The sequence below is a fragment of the Stylophora pistillata genome, chromosome 4 (genome assembly GCF_964205215.1).
Source record: "Stylophora pistillata chromosome 4, jaStyPist1.2, whole genome shotgun sequence".
NCBI lineage: Eukaryota > Metazoa > Cnidaria > Anthozoa > Scleractinia > Pocilloporidae > Stylophora > Stylophora pistillata.
In genome coordinates, this window is record NC_142522.1 from 29,551,041 (window position 1) to 29,573,283 (window position 22,243).

Below are 22,243 nucleotides of genomic sequence, written 5' to 3' on the forward strand. Positions count from 1 at the left end.
GGTTTTCGGTTTTGATCAATTTTTGTTTCGGTTTTTCGGTTTTGGATGATTTTTTCTACGGTTTTGCGGTTTCTAATGGGCTCCGATGCCCCCCTCTTAAAATGTTATGTTTGAATTTTTTAATTAAAAATTTTTCTTCGAATATGAAGTAAAACAAGATCAAAATCTAAATTTCCACCTTTCCTTGCATCAAATGTCTCATGATCGTCTCCACATTCAACTTCGTGATTCACAAAAGTAAAACATCAACATGTCAAGACTAACCTTCAAGGTTTGTTGCCTCATGTGCCCATTTTGATCTTCAGTAAATCAATTCAAATCTCAAAGAGGGAGGCATTGGGGCCTCTGGGAAACCGCAAAACCAGAGGAAAAAATCTCCAAAACCGAAAAACCGTCGAAAAAAGGCAGGGAAACCGAAAACCGCATGCAAACCTGACAAAACCGCTACATTTTCACCTTTAAAGAGGTCAAAAAGGAAAAACCGAAAACCGCATCAAATCCGAAAAACCGACCCTTTTTGCCCAAAAACCGAAAAACCGATCCAAAAAACAGTCAAAACCGCAAAACCGAAAATCCCAAAGCCCCTCTCTTCAAACTTTAAGTTTTCAGGCTTTTTTCGCGTTTTGTTCGCACTTTGATCATTAAAATATCCTCAACCGAAAAGCCAGCAAACACCACAAGTATCCACAGAGTTAGAAATGTCGGTATACTTGTCATACTCCCTCATCCATCTTCAAAAATATTACAAAATGCAGTTGAGCGGAATAACGTATACGTATGCGCTAGGTTTTGCCGCGGAAACAGATCTCATCTGTCTCTCTGCTCCTCAAGAGAAAGTTTGAGCCCGCGAAAGTTTTTCGGCATGCGCACGATGTGCTCGGACTAACACGGACTTACTTTGGGTTTTCTTCCATATTCGGGAGTGAAATCAGCAACAAGTTATTCCTCAACAAAATATGTTACGGAACCACATTTCAGAGGAAATCGTTAAAAAAATGAGTCGGGACGATCGCAAAGAGCTTTTTTGTGGTCTCTGTTCGCAGCTTGCAAGTGAACCACTGAGAACTGCTATGACAGGCGCCTCCTGTACACACGTATTTTGTGATGCTTGTGTTCAGAGGCTCGCCATTTGGTAAGTTTGAAACTGATTCATAATTTTTGAGAGAAAAGTGGATTTTGATTTTCCAAAACAGCAATCCTTAATTTATTGAATTGTACTCCTTTGGGATGGGGACATTCTTGAACTTTGAGGATTATGTGCACAACAAGTAGTGTCAGATCGATGGCGTTCCATGCAGCGTAGATATGGCGGTCAACATGCGGTCGATTGTTGGTGGATAGTTGGCCGTAGTCAGTCGACAGTTGGTTGACATGCACTTGATGATCAGTTGACAGTCGACAGTGGGTCGATATATATTGGTTGAGAATCGTTAGATTTCTCGATCGAAAAGTGTTGATCAAAACTCCACCGATATGTCACTGACACTTCACCAGTACCGCACTAGTGCTCACAATGCTAAAATATATTTTTTCACAATATTATTCTTGAGAAGCAGACATTACTAACAGCTTTGACATTTCTTACAATAAACAATTATTGGATGAGGTTGAGCACGATATTGTGAGTAATCTGCAGTAGCCGAAGGCTGAGGCAAATAACACAGACTCAAGATTTTGATAATTCGTGTTATCATGTGAAAACCAAATTCAATGATCAGTTAATTATTATACATTTTTCAAAAAATTTGTCAAAGAACCCACTAATCTGATTTGCACATGTATTGAGTGCCTAATTGTCACCTGTTGTTAACGAAAAGTCTTACTATTTTCAGCTCCTTGCCACGGTGGCAAAAGTACGGCATCATTTCGAAGAACAATTTTTTTTGTAGTGTTTCAGGATCAGCTAAATTAAAAACCTCACTCTTGTACAGCTTTCGTTAGTCATTTTCTGACAAAGCAGATTTGTGTTCAACCTTTGTCAAACCCTGCCGTTTTAAATCAATACGCTTTGCTAAAAAATTTTTGTATGCCTCAGTGAATTCTGGGTCTTTGATAATGTCAGTTCTTTTTGTCTAGAAATGCCTGTTGAGTCCAAATTGTAAAGAAATCATATGGAACCTCTTGCGTATGGGTTGCCATCACATTTTCTAGGGTTGTTGTAAGAACACTGGCCATGCTTTTTTTTAACTTTTGTTTCCTCCAGGTTCTTCTCCCTCAGATAATCATTCAGAATTTTTACACTTGTTTTTTTTTTTTTTGTTTGCTTGTTTTTGGAATCTTTGTTCTCAATCAAATCTTTCAATTCTTTCTCAGAAACAGAGGTGAATGGTTTAGCCATTTTAGCAAAAGTTTGACAAAACTACTTGGACAAGGGGGTTGGAAACCAAGTAGACTTTAAACTCAACATGATAATCCAATATATGCTGCAGATATTGGGTTATCATGTCAAGTTCACATGCTCCTGCATATTAACTGAATGCCCTCGACCAGTCAGATGTTTCATAGTAATTTTAATGTGTAATAATAATAATAATAATAATAATAATAATAATAATAATAATAATAATAATATGTTATGAGATGGCTAACTGTTCAATTATTATTATTGACTAAACCAGCAAGGCATTGGAGAACTTGCTAACCATATCATGAGATTTCCTCATTTTTTGTTGCATGTAGTAAAGTTTCTGAAGCTTGAACATCAAAGTGATTATATGGTGGAGATAATTCTGATGTTCATGTAGGCCAGCAGCTGTACTGTGAAACTGTCTTTAGTTTGAAAGCATTGTGGGCCATCGTCTTACAGGGGTTTTGTTTTTCACAATGCTGTGGTTGAGCCATTCTTTGATAAAAAACCTGTGGAGTATTAATTCTTAGGAGTGAGTTTTACTAGATATTTTGCTTGAAGAATTGACTTTTTGGAAGTGATGTGTCCAACAAAACTGTTGTTATTGTCCAAATTCAAAGTTGATTTCTGGGAATAGGAATATCAAAAAAGCCTCACATACTTTGAAGTTGGACAATTAGAAATATTTTGGTAGTTGTTATGAGCCTGGAAGTTGCAGAAATAATAGAAGCCTCACATGCATTTGTACATTGATATCTGACAAATGTTCTCGCTAAGTTTTATCAGAATTTTGATTTGTGTAAGTAGAGATAACTCGTGTAGAAACGAACCTCAAGTTTTTGGCCTCCAAAGAAATTCACAGTTCTCGCCCCTCATTAAAGTGTGGGTTGATGCTGTCATGCATCGAACCAATGAAAGGCAGCATTAATCTCCCTAATGAGTTTCATGACAAAGAGGTCATTGAAATTCTTGGGAACATCTTGGGGTAAATTAACCCTTTCACTGCTAGAGCGGCCAATAATGTCACATTATTCCTAGAGCAGCCAAAAGCGGCCATAGAGACCAAGACTATTTTTGGGACTCTGTGCTCCTCTGTCAGGCGACATTTACCCACCTTTTTGTTTCAATTTTTTAAAGTGAGTATTAACCAATAAGATCTTTCCAAATGCAGATAAATTAGCGTCCCCTTTGTGGCAGAGAGTGGATGTTTAAAACCAGGTACTTGCTCCGTGTTACCTGAAATATGGCTACCACTCCGCATTCTAGAAGCCAAAAAGAATATCGTGAAATTTTCAGATCATCTTATGAAGATAATAGCAATGAATCAGATGGTGAGGGTTCTACAAAATCTGACATAGCTTTCAAAGGATTAGCGATTCGGAGTGAAAGCGAATCAGATGAAGAAAATTTGAGCAAAAGGGATGATGAAACTCCGTGGTCGCAAGATTTTGAGGACCTTGTGATCAACAACTTCACAGCTACTTCAGGAATCAAAGTTGTTGTTCCCAAGGAAGCGAACGAAAAATTCTTTTTTATCCTGATTTTTGACCTTTCCATTATTGATTTAATGGTTCAAAAAACCAAGCAATATGCGCGGAAGAAATTAGCAAATGAGCCAATAAGGCTTGACAAGTGGGAAGATGTCACTGCTCAAGAACTTAATGCTTACTTTGGTATTTGCATTATAATGGGTATAAACCGCCTGCCAAGAATTTCGCTGTATTGGTCTTCCAATTCATGTATTGGAAATAGTGGCATACAAAATGTTATGACCAAGAACAGGTTTGAAGAAATCAGTCAGTACATTCATTTCAATGATTCTTTACAAGAAACACCACATGGTGATGGTAATTATGACTGATTATTCAAACTGCGTCCAACCCTTGATAACATTTTGGAGAAAATTCAAAATGTTTATGAGCTGTGGAAAACCTTTTGACTGATGAGAGAATGATAGCATTTAAAGGAAGATCATCATTCCACCAGTACATGCCTGCTAAACCAACGAAATATGGGATCAAAGTCTGGATGGTGGCAGATGCGAGCAATGGCTACGTGTCAAATTTTTCTGTTTATCTTGGACAAGAGGCAAATGGACATTGCATTCATGGCCTTGGATATGACATCATGATGAAAGTGGGGACTCCTTTCCTAAATAAAAACAGGCACATGTTTTTTGACCATTTCTTCTCAAGTTCTTTCCTCTTTGATTGTCTTCTTGCTCAGAACACCTATGTATGTGAAACAGTTCGCTGCAACAGGAAGGACTTGCCGCCATGTGCGAAACAAAAGCTCAAGCAAGGAGAGATAGTAACTGCACAGCGTGGCCCTCTAGTGTTCACTAAATGGCATGACAAGCGAGATATTTCTTTCTTGTCGACAAGTGTTTCCCCCAGTGAACCCTCCCGACCAGTGCAGTGAAAGAAAAAAGGCGATATTATTTAAATTCAAAAGCCGTGAGTTGCTGATGTTTACACTGCTTTCATGGGAGAAGTTGATCGTGCAGATCAGCTTCGCTCATTTTACTATGCAGGCTGGCAATCATGAAAGTGGTACAGATATATTTTCTGGTTTTTATTTAATTTTTTTATTTCTCCAAACACTATGATACAGTATGGTGACGTATACGATTGAATGATGTCAGCAAAGTTAAATATTTACCTCTTTACAAGTTGAGCTTTAGTGCATAAACCTTAGGCAGAATCTTTCCTGCCTTTCAGCCAAAAACGTAGCTCATCATTTTTTAGCTCCAAAATTCTTCTGCCACTTAAAGAAAAACCAAAAATGTCGTTTTCCGTAAGTCGATTGTCCATGATTATCTCTTTCTCTCTCTACAAATTCTGAATGTTCTATCCTAAAACGCCTCAACTTCATTCTTGGCTGCTAACTCAACCCAGGTTGGCTGCTATTTATGAATTCAGTGTATGAAGACTTATTTCTCAATGTTTTGGGAAATGTGATAAATTCACATATTTTGTGCAATCAATACATAACAAAAACAAAATATGAAAATCAAGATCCTGGATGAAAGAAGTCAACACTCTGCTGGAGACTTCCAGATTACCTTTCAAGTACCTTTTTGGTACCAGCTACTCTAAAACACTCTTTCAGCTGTATCTTGCCTTCTTTTAAAAACTTTTTTTTGTATTTTTTCTTTTGACAAATTAAATTTAATTGATTTCTCTAATGAAAGTGTAAAGAAAAAGAAAATTGGAAGGTTTGACTAGATTTTGTTGCCAGTAAGCCTAATGCTACCAATTCACTTTTTATACTGACGCTTGACTGATAGATTACTGACTCTTGACTGAGATATTACTGACACCTGACCAAGAAACTACCAGCACTTCACCATCACTCAACAAATCACATATCGACTGTCTCTCGGTTTACATATCAACTGAGTTATGATGGATAGTTGCCTTTCTGTGGACCAACTATTGACAAATATCAACCGACTATGGACAAATATATTGATTTATACCTTGACATGGGGATGGAGTTGATAGTTGGTCAACATATTGGTGGCCATATCAGCAGATATATTGATTGACACTACCTATAGTACACATGATCCAACTTTGATACTAGACATGCAACTACAGGTGGAATGTGTCAATCAGTTTGAAAGTTCAAAATCGTCCCTTGTGGGCATTGAACTTTTGAAGATTGCCTTGTTCAAATTGTGTGAGGGTGACTGAAAGTGGCCTCTTAGTAAAGAATCTGTGCTATAGTGGTCTAATATATTTTAGTTTCCTTACAATCCCCACAAGGAGGACAAGTGCATGGAATTTTCTCATCTCATTTTCATAAGTTACTTTCCATGAGTTTGCATGTGAGGTAGATGGTAACTTTATGTCTCCTTTGTACTGGGTGGCATAGAGGTTTGTTTGTCAACCAAAAAAATTAAAAGTCAAAAGTGAGTCACCACCTCTTGTCTACTTTCCCTTGAGAGAAACATGTCTCGTTTCTCTTAATGTGTGTCTTGAGAGAAATAAGATGCATCTCTGGAGAGGGTGGTACCTTACTTTTGAACAGTACTGTAGTTAATCAATGACATTGTAAATTTTAGTTATAATTCATTTTGCCACAATTTATTTTTCAGCCTTTCAATGACTATGATTTTTAATACTTTGGGATAATTTTCTTGAAACTTATTTCAAAGACTCGTGCCTTCCCTTTTGATTTGCGCTTGTGATGTGAAGCATTACTGTAGTGGGAAGGTTACAGATGTATAGAGAAACAATTATTTTTTGTACTAGTTGCCAAAGGAACAACAAATAGAAAAACAAATAGATAGATTGTTGTAAATATGAAATGTCATTTGAGAGTTGAAGTGCAACAAAATGTTACCTACAATTCATAGGGCAATCTATACATCTTCATGTGATCCTTAGACGTCTTCGGTTGACCATTATTCAAGTACTGAATTCGTTTCGTCTTTGAATTAAGGGGGGGTAATTGGTTCCCAGACTCCCTGGGACAATGTTTTGGCACCAAAAACGGGGTAATTATACTGGGGCCATTTATATGAAGTACATGTCAAAACTATTATTACACTGATGTAAATCACCTTTAATGCTGATGCTCTTTATGAATGGGACATATTCTGTGTAGGATATATTTAATTACAACTACATTTACACATAAGCATTAGAATTGATCTCTTCAACTTTCTTCAATTTAGGGAATCACCACTCTTTTTCTGTCCTCGCGATGGACAAAGACTTGTCATAAAAGAGGTATTAATTATATTTTATACGTCATACTTTTAATGAGGTTTTGTTGTCAATATGATAAGTCATACTTTTGACTAATGATTAAGGCTACAGAGGTTCCTAATTTGATAAAGAACATCATATTAAGGACAATTTAAAATGGTTATTGGTGGAAATATGCTTTTCAATTATTTTTTACAACATTATGATGGACTTATGAATTTGACCTCTGCTGTCTTACAGTCTTTGAAATGTAATTCTCAGTGACTGCATGAACATGCCTGAACATTGTGAAATCAATAGTTCTTCTCTGGCTGGCGACCTGATATCAGTCTGCTATTACTGTGTTGCAGTAAAATTCAACCAACTTCTCCCTTACAAACTCAACCACTTTATTAAACAATGTTTAGAACTTAAGAACTTATAGGAACCACTGTCACAGTTGGGCATGTGCATAGAAACATCAAATTCAAGAATTATCTCAAATTATTGTCTGCCATCTTGGATTTCGAATTTCATGTAAGTGTACGGCTTGGAATGCATCAAAACTGATTAAAATACCCCTGAGTAGTGTTTACTTCCCTCTTGCTGTAATTTGAATGATGGAACCTCTATTTACAGGTAATTTTAAACCCTTAAAGTCAGACAGATTCTATACAACAAAGTAAGACTTAAACTTGCAGTGATAATTTTACATGTAAATACCTTTCACAACTGTATTGGAATATGTTCATGGTGAGGAAGCATTCTTTACTTTTTGTTGGCTTTTATATTTTTGAGATTTTATATTTTTTAGAACTATGCTTATTGCCAAGTGAATACAATCTGAATGAATGAACTCTTTATTGACGCAGCTACTGTACCCCAATATCTCTCTCAGTATAGCTTTCCACAAAGTTGGTCTTTGCCGCCAGTAGCAACCCCTTCTCTTAGATGACCAAGTCTTAATATACACTTTTAGTATAATTTCAGAGCTGAGCAAAGAGTTTCCAGCAATCTGATTGGTTGAGCGGTTCCTTATATTAGGCTATATAAACCGCGTGGAGTAAACCGCTCCGTGCGGTTTATATAAAATGTTAAAATAAAATGTTAATAAATGTTACTAAAATGTTATGATTTTAGAAATTTCTCTGTTTTTCAGCTCTGAAATTATACTACAACAATTATTTGCCTCGGGTTTGGTGAATATTGTTGAATAATCTCCTCGACTTTGTCTTGGGGATTATTCGATGATATTCACCTCGCCTTCAGCGAATAATTGTTAAATATTGTATTCTAAAACACTCCAGAAGTTTGCAGCACAGCTAATTTCAATTGGTAGAATCACATCATTATTACATAACCTAATAAAATGTTCTGGAATGTTCTGCACTATCTCATTAGAAAGTTTGAGTATCCATGTCACCTTTACTTAGCATTCTAGAAATTTCCAGAAATTATTGTTTACAGTCACTGTTCATAACAAAAGTTTCTTGGCAAGCTATTTTTCTTGATAGAGTTTTTCATACTGTTTTTCATAACCTCATCTTTTGCATAATGTCTCTTAGTTCCAGCCAGATGATGATGCAGAGGGAAAGATTTGCTCCATCATTGCATCTCTTAAACCAGAGGTACGTCAATGAGCCTTGTGCAGATGAAGGTAAACCCAATCATAATTCACCGTTTAGGCGTTAGATTTCATGTCTAGTGTCAGGTGATTTTTTTATGTAAACAAACCGTGAAATTTCGGGCATCCGGTCTCAAGAAATTGCTACATGTGTATGAACTGTGAGTCGCTATTTCACATTCCCTTTACTATATGATTTTTCCATTGCTTAAAGTCTCGAAAAGTCGGAAAAACTTGAAAAGTTTCAGGTTTAAAATGTCCAATTAGAAGAATAAAAGTGACTTGAATGCCATGAATGTGGCAGAACTTAAAAAATATTTGCAGGAATGTGGAGTTTCACTAAGTGAATATTTGAAAACTTCAGAAAGTGCCTCTGCAGTCGAAAGAGTGGTTTTGCAGGTGGATCCAAACTTCGAAAAAGATCTAACCAGTGATGCAGACAATTCAATAATTCACATACTAATTCCCACTCCATTTTCCCAGAAGACCGCAAACAACCTCAACTCGTCGCTGCCATTTGGGTTGTACAACATTTTTAACTATTTAATTTACTACTCCCGACTGATTACAACAAGCAGGGACTTGCCGCTTACAAGCTTGAGGCTCTTAGAGTGATGTTTTTTCAATTTTTTATTCTGTATAGTGCTCGCGTTAGTTTTTGTTTCAAAGTAAAGTAATGAAACTATTAGGGTGTTTTCAATGTTTTTAAAAATTGTGCACAATTTCCGAATGACATACAGTTGTACAATCTAGTCTTGGTACAGAGTGTTGATGGACTTTAATTGCCTTATAACCTTTTAATTTTTGCTCTTTTCACCCCCATATTTAGCACCCTTCAATGAGGGGTTTACCACACATGCAAAAACTCCTAGAGCACCCTCCCATTGAAAATAATTCTCATCTCAAGTAGAGGTTCAGCTGTTGGAAATAAAACAAGAAATACTCATTATAAGTTTGTCCCACCTAATTTTCCTATTTTCAGCAAACTGGTGATCGCAATGCCATGGATCATTTAAAAAGAGAACTTGTGGAAGGGGAAAGTAAACATTCAAATGAACAGTGTCATATTTCTTTTTGTGACGTAGCCTTTTTGCAACAAAAGGTAAAGTGTATATTGCTTTTATCCCTCATTTTTGCTTATTTATTTACTACAACTTGAAACACTTTCCATTAATTTTTTTGTTTTGTTTGGTAATTGTAGGACCGCCTGAAAGATACAGAAATTGCAGACATAAAGGCTCAAATTCATGGCTTGGGAAATTCCCTGGTGGAAATAAATCGGAAGGTTCAAGCCTTGAAACAGGTAATAGCCTACTAATGTTATACATATATCCAACCAATACCATCCAACCCTTTTTTGGGAGGCTTCTTTTATTTGAATATTTTCTAATTTGCCCCACCCCTTCTCCTCTCTTTCTTTGTGACAATTGCTCACCTCTTTGTATAAATTACCTTCTCTCCCCAGCCATCTGCTGCTATAGACATCAAAGATGGCAGCTATAATTTTAAACAAGAAAATACTGAGCACTTGCTCACCAAAATTACACCTGCTCTGTAGCCAATTGTGCTTTTGCTTGTGACACTGACCCACCCACAAAGAAATTTGCAAGAGCTAGAGGGGAGAATGAACCATCAGATCTTGGGAGTACATGTATAAGGGTTAATGCACTTTCCAGATTTAAAGTTCCAGATAATATTTAAGTCTTTGTCGGAAGGTGCAATTCGAGATGGAGAGGAAAAGGTACTGGATTATGTTGAATCTTCTTTGTGCGTCGTTCTTCCCTTTGTATTCGAGCATTCTACGAGATGGGAGTTTACCTTTTCGGTGCATGTTTCTCTTTTTTTTTTTTTCTTTTTTTTTTATTGGCATTCTACTGAGTTACAAAAGTAATAAACGAGAAGTTACACGTACAAAAAATTGCCAAAAGGGAGTAACGAACGGGACGTGAGTACCCATGCAAGGAAACTCCCTACAGAATAAAAAATAAATAAATATTACAAAGTTTTAAGTCAGTGCGAATGAGTTCTATGGCAGGAACAGTCTATAAACACTGACCAGGTACACGGTTGGTCAATATCGAAAACATTTGCTAATAAATTAAAATAGTGATTAGTGACAAAGTTCTTAAAGGATGAAAGAGTACCTAAGGAAGACGGAGGAGCTACTTTACACATAATATTCCACAGTTTTGTAATTCTATGTTCATTGCATAGGTAGCCCAGGCTCACTGTTTGTGTCACGTACTCATTGTTAAATAGAGAGAACACACGGGGCGAAGTTTAGGTCTAGGAATTTGCTTTAAAATAGAAATAAATATCAATGAAATTTACCATGTGGCGATTTGTTGTTGTCGTTAATATGTACACGAAGTTTCGGGAAAAATACTCTTCTTCACCTTTTACTTTATAGTAAAGAGACAAGGTAAGAGGCTGAAGGCAGCGTCGGGGACTGATCGACCCTCAAACCAGTACGTTTTTATCGCGAAAATCCAATCTAGTCGCCAAATAAACACGCCGGGGTCGTAGAACAAGAATAACTCAAAACCGTGAATCCACTAAAGCAGCTCCAGCTTGAAACGCGAAGCCAGCAGGCTCCGTAAAACTTGTACGTTAACCCACTAGAATGGCGGCCCGAAACTGTTGGCATCACAACTGGTCCACTTCAAACTGGCACTGAGCTCGGGGCACCTGGTGACGAGTATAATAAGTCTCCATGGAGTGATGGGAGTCCCAGATTGCTCAAAGGTAAAACTCACCGTCCGACTACACCCTCGGGAATATATGAATTTCAATTTTTTCTGTCCATCTCGATGTATAATTGGCTGTTGGGAAAGAATGGATTCTGGCCAATATTCCCGAGGGTGTAGTCGGACGGTGAGTTTTGCCTTTGAGCAATATGGGACTCTCCTCACTCCACGGGGACTTATTATACTCGTCACCTGGTGCCTCGAGCTCAGTGCCAGTTTGAATACAACGGTTTCGGGCCGCCATTCTTGTGGGTTAACGGACAAGTTTTACGGAGACTGCTGGCTTCGCGTTTTAAGCTGGAGCTGCTTTAGCGGATTCACGGTTTTGAGTTGTTCTTGTTCTACGAGCCCGGCGTGTTTATTTGGCGACTGGACTGGATTTTCGCGAAAAAATGTGCTGGATTGAGGGTCAATCGGTCCCCGACGCTGCCGTCAGCCTCCTACCTTGCCTCTCTACTATGAAGGAAAGGTGAAGAAGAGTACTTTTCCCGAAACTTCGTGTACATATTAACGACAACAACAAATCGTCACATGGTAAGTTTCCTTGATTGCTATTTCCATTTTCAAGCAAATTTCCAGACCTAAACTTCGCCCCATATGTTCTCTCTACTTAACAAGGTGTACGGGTGTACGTGACACAGACAGTGAGCCTGGGTTACTTGTGGTTCATTGTACAATATAATTCGTCAGATTCTCCTTAAAACTCCCAAATGCAGTTTATCCTAATTGATGACAGCAGTAAATTTGGACTTTGGCCAAGCTTAAATATGGATCACGCTGGCATTTGTGCTTTCTTTTGTGTTACTGACCCGCCGACATCGCTCATGCCGAACTGAAATTTTCTATTTTCAGCAGCATGCTGACCATGATAGAATTCGAGCTCTGGAGAATCAGGTATTTGAATTAAATGTCTTGAACTGCCATTTTTTGTGGTATTCTTTTGGTTTCTTCTCTGCAGTTTTACGCTTTTAAGTAAACCACCCTTTAATTCGCGCTGACGAAGGGCTAACGTTCGAAACGTCAGCTTTGAAACTTTTTACGGTGGCCAATTAACACTATCAACTCAGTTGATAAATCCAAATCATGTGTCACTGACCTACCCACATCGCTCATGCTGAAATATTTTCTATTTTCAGCAACATGCTGACCGTGATAGAATTCAAGCTCTGGAGAATCAGGTACTTAAGTTTAATGTCTTGAACTGTAATTTTTTGTGTTATTCCTTTGGTTTCTTCTCTGCAGTTTTATGCTTTTAAGTATACCACCCTTTAATTTGCGCTGACGAAGGGCTAACGTTCGAAACGTCAGCTTTGAAACTTTTACGGTGGCCAATTTACACTATCACCCCAGTTGATTAAACCAAATCATGCGTCACTGACCTGCCCACATCGCTCATGCCGAAATATTTTCTATTTTCAGCAACATGCTGACCATGATGGAATTCAAGCTCTGGAGAATCAGGTACTTAAATTTAATTTCTTGAACCGTAATTTTTTGTGGTATTCCTTTGGTTTCTTCTCTGCAGTTTTACACTTTTAAGTCAGTTTTACGCTTTTAAGTATACCACCCTTTAATTCGCTCTGACCAGGGGCTAACGCTCGAAACATCAGCCTTGAAACTTTTTACGGTGGCCAATTTACACTATCAACTCATATATGTGAACGATCCTTCGCAGTAAAGCACTATTTGAGCAATAGTGAAAATCAGACCTGAAAAAAATTTCAGGCCTGTACGGTTCTGTACGGTTTTTTCAGGTCTGATTTTCACTATTGCTCAAATAGTGCTTTACTGCGAAGGATCGTTCACATATACGTCTCATAACCGCAGTTCATACATATGTTTCATATGTTTGTTGTTGTTTGAACTATCAACTCAGTTGATAAAATCAAGCTATGTGTCACTGACCTGCCCACATCGCTCAGAACGAAATATTTTTTATATTTTCAGCAACATGCTGACCATGATAGAATTCAAGGTCTGGAGAATCAGGTACTTAAATTTAATGTCTTAAACCGCCTTTTTTGTGGTACTCCTTTGGTTTCTTCTCTACAGTTTTACGCTTTTAAGGATATCATTGTTAACTACTCGGTCCTGTAAAAATAAGGTTCTTTATTTTCGCACACACTAATCCAAGTAAATAATAAATGTAGAGTCAAAATTCACGTGTTTTATACCTTCGGGCATTTTGCATATAATTACGGTCACATTACAATACACACTAATTAGCAACGATTCTGTTGTGATAAATCTAACTGGCGGCGTGAATTGCTGATTATGCAACATCTCCCCTCTAATAAAAAAAAAAAAAAAAAATTAGGCCTTAACTGAAAACATTGAAACTAATTAAATTGTCTCTATAAGTCTTTTAGGTCTTGTAATCACACGTCTTGGTCGTTCACTGCTACTATTATCGCCACGCTTCATACTATCGGCAGGAACGGGAGTAATCCCTTGTGCTGGACGAATGAAGCGACGATTCCTCACTAACTGGGCTCTCTTAGTAGTTTCGACACTGTACGATCTTGGTTGAGACGCTACTGGCGTTTTGGTAACGGTTGCTGGAGTCCACTGGTTATATTGGGGGTGGACCTGTACGTACACTCTCTGATTTTGTGGCAATGAAGGTAGATCCCTTGCAGTTTTGTTGTAGTGTTCGCACACTTTGTTCTTGTCTTTCACCATTTGCTCTCGGACAACCTGGTATTGAGGATTCTGGACAGGGGATTTGGTTGGAAGTAATGCTCTGTATTTTCGTCCGTTCAATAGCTCTGCAGGTGACGGTATGCTGGTAGTAAGGGGTGTGGCTCTGTAGACCAACATAGCTAAGTTTGCATCATGTCCTGCGACTGCACATTTTCTCATGCACTGCTTGACCGCCTGCACCATACGTTCGATAAAGCCATTACTCTGCGGGTAACGGGGGCTAGACGTGATGTGGTCAAAGCGGTATTGGTTTGCAAAAGCTGCAAATTCCTTCGACGAGAACGGGGGACCGTTGTCTGTCATAACGGTTTGAGGTACTCCATATTCGCTAAACACTTGCTTCAAAATCTCGGTGGTAGTGTTTGCATTGGTGCTGCGTACCTTCCGGATCACGGGAAACCTACTGTAGTAGTCTGCTATCAGGAGGTAGGTAGTAGACTGAAACTCGAAGAAATCAATTCCTAACTTCTCCCAAGGTCCTTGAGGAACTTCATGGGGCAACATTGTCTCGCGTTGTTGGCTCCTCGAGAACGTCTGGCACACTTCACAACCCTGTGCTGTCTGTGGTAAATCCGAGGTTATTCCTGGCCAGAATACTGCTTCTCGGGCTCTTAGTTGCATCTTCTCAAAACCAAAATGACCTTCGTGGATGGTTTGGAGGACTCTGCTACGCAATTTCTTAGGAACTATGAATCGATGGCCTTTGAACAATAGACCATTCTCTGCGCTGATCTCTTCTCTGTAGCTCCAGTAGTCTACAAGAAGTGGGTGGCAATCTTTCTTTAATTCAGGCCATCCATTTGCTACCACTTGCATCAGTAAGCCGGAAATAGTGTCTTCTGCAGTTGCGCGTCTGAAATCTCCAACTCTCGTAGAATCGGCGGGGATTTCCTCTGTGAGCATGTGAACTGGGATGAAATCTTCCTCGTCTTCTCCTTCTTTTGTTGGCTGAGGAGATACTCTGGACAGTGCGTCAGCTACGACATTATCCTTCCCTTTCAGGTATTCAATTTTTACGTCATACTGAGATAGTCTCAGCAATAGCCTCTGAAGACGTGGTGAGTTACACACTATGGATTTCTTCCACACGCTGACCAATGGTTTGTGATCTGTTTGCACCGTCGCTATGTATCCATACACATAATGATGAAATCTTTCAAGCCCAAAAACAACACTGAGCAGCTCTCGTTCAATGTTAGAGTAAGATTGTTCCGTCTCAGTGAGGGCTCTTGATGCGTAGATCACAGGCTTATCATCTTGGAGTAGAACTGCTCCTAATCCTTTGTTGGATGCGTCTGACTGAATAGTGCTAGCTTTGGACTGATCAAAGTATGCCAATACTGGTGCACTTGTAATCTCTTTCTTGATAGCCTCAAATGCTGTTTGTTGTGAGCTTTCCCAGGTAAAGAGAGTGTCCTTCTTACAGAGGGTTCCAAGCGGTGCTGTTAAATCTGCCAGTGCTGGACTGAACCGGTTTGGGTAGTTTACCAGTCCTAGGAAGCTTTGCAGATCTTGAAGGTTGTCTGGTGGTTTCATTTCTGTGATGGCTTGCACTTTTTTGGGGTCCATCTTGTACCCGGTTGGGGTAAGATTTCCTCCGAAGAATGTACAATCTTGAGACTTGAACACAAATTTTTTTGCATTGAAAGTGAGATTGTTAACTCTCGTTGTTTCTAGCAGGGTGATGACTGCAACGTCATGGGTAGTTTCTTCGTTGCCGTGGCAAAGGATATCGTCAACGATTCCAACGCTATTGGGGACACTTTTCAGTACTCTGTCGATTCTTTCCTGAAAGACATCTCCTGATACCTTTAGCCCAAAGGGTAAGCGTAGCCATTGGTACTTGCCCCAGGGTGTATTGAAAGTTGTCAGGTAACTGCTTTCCTTGTCAAGAGAGACATGCCAATATCCCGATTTCGCGTCAAGCAAACTGAAATACTTCGAATTTGCTAATTCCGGTAGGATGTCATCGACTGTTCTGCTGTACCACTGATTCCTCTTTATCGCTCGGTTGAGATCTTTTGGATCAAGACATAGCCGTAAGGAACCATCTGGTTTCTTAACTGGAACAATCGAGTTAATCCACTCAGTGTGTTCCTTACTACTTTAATGACTCCAAGCTGTGTCAATCTCTCCAATTCTGCTTTATAGGATGGTTTAAGGCTGACTGCAACTTGGCGCGGTGGGTGTTGAACGGGGTTGTAGCCTTCCTTTAACTGGATACGATAAGGTCCACCTGGTAAAGTTCCTATGCCTTGAAACACATCGCCGTATTCCTGCAGTAAGTAATCCTTAGTGGTAGGCAATGAGTGTGTCTTTCCATTAATGGTTATCTTCTCTTCAGTGCTGCTTTGGATCACTGGTACCCCTGGATCAGTGCATTTCTGAACTCTTGGAGTTACTGGACCATTAGTAGTTTTCGCGGGCTCTTCCACGATTGTTTTGATAGACCGATCTGTTTTAGCTTGAACACCAGGTTTCTGGATTTCAGGGAAATTGACGTATTCCATGATTAACGCTTGCTTTCTGCCTAGGATCATATGACCTTTGCTGTCTGCGACTTCGCACAAAACTCTGAATATCTTGTTACCATGGTAAAGGTACACAATGCAGGAACCAAGGTTTTCCACTGGACTGTCATTGTAGCCCTTGAGATTCACGGTTGGTTTGCCCAACTTCAAGTCGTTTCCGAAGAGTGCTTTAGCCTTGTACAACGGCAGTATGTTACAACTTGCTCCGGTATCAACCTCGCAGTCAATCTGGAAGATTTGTGATGAAAATTCTTGGCTGAGCCATAGCGGGCGGGTGTGAGGTTCTGATTTTGGATGATTGAGACTTTCTACTGTTACTGTCTTGAGGTGATGAATAGGCGCGTTGAAGTAAACTGGCTCGTATTCATTCAGTACGCAGTCCGTGCATTCAGAAGCTGTTGTAGACTGGACTTGTAACTCATTGACACGTGCGTCTTTACTCTTTGATTTGCACACGGAACCGTAATGCCCTTCCTTCCCATTTTTGAAGCACTTTGCCTTCTTTGCGGGACATTCACTTTTGGGATGTGACGGTTTCGCTCCACAATAGAAACAAGTTTTCCTCTTTGACCTTCCCTGTTTCTGATCACTGGAAGCTGGTCTTTGTTGCTGCTGTCTGTTCCGGTTTGCTCTTGACTGCCTGTTTCCTTGGAGTTTATGAACTTCCATTTTTAGTGGTTCGCCTTTGAATTCCGGTCGCATATAACCAACTTGGTGTGTTGTGGCGTCCTGATTCTGAGCGATTTCTATTGCCTCTTCTAGCGTCAATTCGGAACCTTTTTCAATGCATTTGTAATATGCCTCTTTCGAGCGTAGTCCAATAACTATTGCATCCCGAAGTAGTCGGTCGCAGGCTTCTGGAGGATATTCACACTGGTCGCACAGAATAGTGGCTTTGTCAATGTACTCTGCAAGGCTAAGATCACCTTGCTCCAGGCGGCGGAAATTTGATGCGGCTGCGAGTGCGTTGGATTTCGGCTTTGTCCACTCCACTAACTTTTTAAACAGCACGCTTGGATCTCCCTTCTTATCCGTGGTGAGATTCTGTGACTTAATGTGTGTTCTTCCAGCTTTTCCTGCTCAAATGAGAACATAATTTGCTTTCACAGCTTTGCTCTTCGAAGCTAGCGGACCATTCAAAAGAAGTTCGCATTCCTCAACCCAATCCAAGCACTTTTGGTAACATTCGGGGCCCGCCGTAAATTTTCCTTTCGGCGCTGATAAATGCTCCAACTCAGCCATTGTAGATTGAGAGAGTTGATGTTTCGAAAAGCTGGCGGTGATCGCTGTCGACGTTAGTCTTGGCTGGGTTTGTTAAATCCTGACACCATGTTAACTACTCGGTCCTGTAAAAATAAGGTTCTTTATTTTCGCACACACTAATCCAAGTAAATAATAAATTAGAGTCAAAATTCACGTGTTTTATACCTTCGGGCATTTTGCATATAATTACGGTCACATTACAATACACACTAATTAGCAACGATTCTGTTGTGATAAATCTAACTGGCGGCGTGAATTGCTGATTATGCAACAATCATCTTATAATTCGCTCTGACGAAGGGCTATCGTTCGAAACGTCAGCTTTGAAACTTTTTACGGTGGCCAATTTACACTATCAACTCAGTTGATAAAACCAAATCATGTGTCACTGACCTACCCACATCGCTCATGTCGAAATATTTACTATTTTCAGCAACATGCTGACCACAATGAAAGAATTCAAGCTCTGGAGAATCAGGTACTTAAATTAAATGTCTTGAACCGTAAGTTTTTGCGGTATTCCTTTGGGTTCTTCTCTGCACTTTTACACTTTTAAGTCAGTTTTACGCTTTTAAGTATACCACCCTTAAATTCGCTCTGAACAGGGGCTAGCGCTCGAAACGTCAGCTTTGAAAGTTTTTACGGTGGCCGATTTACACTATTAACTCAGTTGATAAAATCAAACTATGTGTCACTGACCTGCCCACATCGCTCATGCCGAAATATTTTCTGTTTTCAGCAACATGCTGACCGTGATAGAATTCAAGCTCTGGAGAATCAGGTACTTAAATTTAATTTCTTGAACCATAATTTTTTGTGCTATGATCGTTTGCTTCGATCGTTTGGACCTAAAGCCCCTCTCAAAGAGACGACACTTCCATCGCTGTGTTATGATGCAAAAATATTTATTAGGGGAAATTGATTTTAAATTTGACATCAGACGCAATAGCAGTTTTCATTGTCGTCTACCTCGCAAAAGCAGTGATTTACATCTTCCTCGCGTGCGTATCAATTGGGGCAAACAAACTTTCATTTATCAAGCCTCTAAGGACTGGAACAACTTAGACAATGACACATTGAATATATGAAGTTCATATATTTTGAACTGCGATATTAAATACGTATGATGCACGAGCCTTCGCAGTAGATAGCGCTATTTATGCAATAGCGAAAATCAGACCTGAAAAAAATATATCAAGTTCATATATTTTGAACTGCTGATTTTCGCTATTGCATAAATAGCGCTATCTACTGCGAAGGATCGTGCATCATAGGTATTTAATACCGCAGTTCAAAATATATGCACTTCATATATTCATTGTATCTGACTTATCATCACGGGTTTATTACGAATCAACTTAACGGCCTACTCCCAGATGGCTTGTTAGCTCAATTGGTAGAGCGCTGCACTAGTATCGCAGAGGTCAGTGGTTCGAATCCCGTACAGGCCTGATTTTTTTCAGGTCTGAGTTTCGCTATTGCATAAATAGCGCTATCTACTGAGAAGGATCGTGCATCATACGTTTTAGACAATGACATTAAAAACAGCAATTCATTGTCCCTCTTTAAGGCAGAGCTTAAAAGTTTGTAACTAATGCGCTCTCATTGTTGAGTTATTATAAAATTAATTTAATATTATTATTCGGGTTTCTTCTCTGCAGTTTTACGCTTTTAAGTATACCACCCTTGAATTCGCTTTGACCAAGGGCCAACATTCGAAACGTCGGCTTTGAAACTTTTAACGGCCGTGGCCAATTTATACTATCAACTCAGTTGATAAAACCAAATTATGTTGTAACACCCTCCACCGGCGCAGCTTATTAATGTTGGTAAAACCTGGACTAGAAGTTCATGTTTCCTCCCAGTTTACACGATCATGTCTAGAGTGCTCAGGACAAGAAACTTTCTTTTCAAATTACTTTTTCCTTCGGACAAGGGTAGTGTTAAACGTACCCGTCCGAAAAACCTGACCACAACCGCTGCAGAATAAGAAGTAGGTCTCGCATGGAAATTAATGGCCGCGCTTCGCATAACAAAGCGAAACACCGGCGACACACCTGGTGATTTTATAATACGAACGCGGCGATCGGCTGAGTGTGCCCGGTGCGGCGATGCGATTTTCGCCGATTGTGGCGTATGAACAATTTTACCTCTGCTTTGGTACATTTCCCTTGCCTTGTTAGCTTGTTTGTTCATTTTCTTTTTCTTCACCTAAGGTGGACGTTTTGCAAAATAGATGTGCAGATACAGACGCTGAGCTTATGCGAGAAAAAGACACCAGGAATATTGAGTGTGCTATCACGTATGACCATATAACACAACTAGCAGCAGGATTGCGGTAGTAAACCATGCAGGTTACTTGTTGTGAACTACGTTACTTTGATAAGCTTAAAATTCACATGAATGTTAAGTTCTAGATGTACGCGTATGTATGTACCAGTATGTATGCGTGTGCGTATGTATGTCGTATTGTGCATTTGGTGAGTTCCACCCCTTCTATTGCAAACCTAGTTAAGAATAGAGCGGTATGATTTGCATGTAATGTAAGTCGAGCTGGCTAGTTTAACGAATTGGTTGTAATTGCAAGGCTAAGAACGATAGAATACTTCTGTATATCAAAGAGATGTATGGAACGAAGAAGATGAATTGAAGCACTGAGTGCTTTCAAAACGAACCGAGGATCGTGACTGACTATCATATCCAATTCGGTTCTGTAGTGTTAGAATTACGTGATGACAAGTCATGATTCGGTAATTTATCGTGTTAATTAATATTTTCCTGGATATTTACTCCAGTGAAGTACTATCAATCGTGTCTCTGATTGGATGAACGATGTATTTTTATAGTTGTTCGCTTCCAATCTTAGGCCCACTCTGGGACATTAAGTTGCCTTAAGTTGCCCTAAGTCGCTCTTGATTACGCAATGTTATAAGGGTTCCACTCGTCCCAATTGACCCCATTCACTCCACTTTAATCATAAGGATCAGAGGCAGAGGCATGGTGGCTTAATGCTTTGTGCACTGGACTCGACACTAGCCTAGTTTTGGTGTCCAGTGTTGGAGCATTGCTTTGTGTTCTCGGGTAAGATACTGTAAGCTCAAATTGATTTGAAATCTGGATATTTTAGACTTATGGTGACTTATGAGCACACAAAAGTAACCAAAATGACTATTGTGTTTATTGCAAGGGATTCTGTAAGTATTTTTAAGGTTTAGGGAGAGACTGTTGCTAACTTTGATTTAATCAGTTCAGTCAAATAAAATCGCTTTAAGTCGCTTCAAGTCGCCTTAAGTCGTCTTAAATCGTCTAAAGTCGCAATGTTTTTTCTTTCAATTTTGCCTAAGTCGCCTTAAATCGCCCAAAGTTGCCAAAATTTACGGCGACTTAAGGCCCCAGAGTACGCCTAATCTTTAAAATGTATGTAAACCTCAGTGGGGAAAAATAAAAAAATAAACACCATACCGGGGAAAGTGTGCACGAACGCTGGACTGTTGTGCGCTGGACTGTTGTGCGGGAGGTCGAGGGTTCGGCGGAACCAACACTTAAGGTCTTAAAAAAATTGAGAAGAATTTGCTGCCTTTCTATAACATCAAGAAATGGTTAGATATTCTAGTCTTCTCGGATAGGGACGAATAAATGGAGGTCCCGTCTCCTGCAGCGTTGGGGTAGGAGTCGTTAATTTCCCACACGCGAGGTTACTGTGTGATGGATGTCCTCCCCTGGGGTGGGATGGTGGGTTTGTTGTGAAGGCCGTAAGTTAGATAACTCATAAGGGTTAATTACGTCACCTTCGTTAAATAAAGAATATTGTTGTTGTTGTTGTTAGTGTTGTTGTTGTAGTTATCTTCACAGAGCGACAATCCCGGACAAAACTGTTGAGACCTTTCAATGCAAATTTTAATTTCCCGCCATGCAACAATCGTTTCCCAAAGGAACAAACTGTCCCCCCTCCCCACCCCTGGTACAATGTTGTTGGAGCTTAACAGCTCAAGCATGCATTTCTTGTGTTACCGCAAACAACATTGCAATAGGGGAGGGGGGAATCTAAAGGTCTTTTAAGTCCTTTTCTGAAAGAAGGCCCTTTTTCCTTGCTAGGAGGAAATAGTAATCTTCCCTTTGAAGGAATCGCCTGATTGTTCTGTTGCTTGCACGTTTTGGGCTTATCCCAGCTCTCGCAATTAGCCTAATGGATGTAAAATTACCCTCTTCGTATCTCAAACTGGACAATGTTCGAAGAATGTGGCGTTCCTCTCGCAAGCTCAGTTTATGTGGCCTTCCTCCAAAATCTGTGTTCCACTCCTTTGTTCGATCGCGGTCAATTGTCTTTTCCA

General features: G+C 39.5%; 1 protein-coding gene and 1 pseudogene across 8 annotated transcripts; one reads left to right on the forward strand and one right to left on the reverse strand.

Annotated features, from left to right (window-relative positions):
• The first annotated feature begins 877 nt into the window (after positions 1 to 877).
• On the forward strand, positions 878 to 21,730 carry LOC111339221 (uncharacterized). 8 transcript variants are annotated; one of them, XM_022945819.2, is made up of 12 exons: positions 878 to 1,132; positions 7,032 to 7,086; positions 8,610 to 8,672; positions 9,651 to 9,770; positions 9,870 to 9,971; positions 12,268 to 12,309; positions 12,552 to 12,593; positions 12,835 to 12,876; positions 13,363 to 13,404; positions 18,346 to 18,390; positions 18,652 to 18,693; positions 20,129 to 21,730. In XM_022945819.2, exons 1-12 carry the CDS (start codon positions 957 to 959, stop codon positions 20,252 to 20,254), a joined length of 897 nt encoding a protein of 298 aa, XP_022801554.1. In that variant the 5' UTR covers positions 878 to 956; the 3' UTR covers positions 20,255 to 21,730. The 8 variants fall into 8 exon arrangements, with proteins under 8 accessions (XP_022801554.1, XP_022801555.1, XP_022801558.1 ...); XM_022945820.2 differs by having other exon boundaries at positions 12,271 to 12,309; XM_022945823.2 differs by lacking the exon at positions 13,363 to 13,404.
• On the reverse strand, positions 16,756 to 17,891 carry LOC148733245 (uncharacterized; annotated as a pseudogene).
• Positions 21,731 to 22,243: the final 513 nt, after the last annotated feature.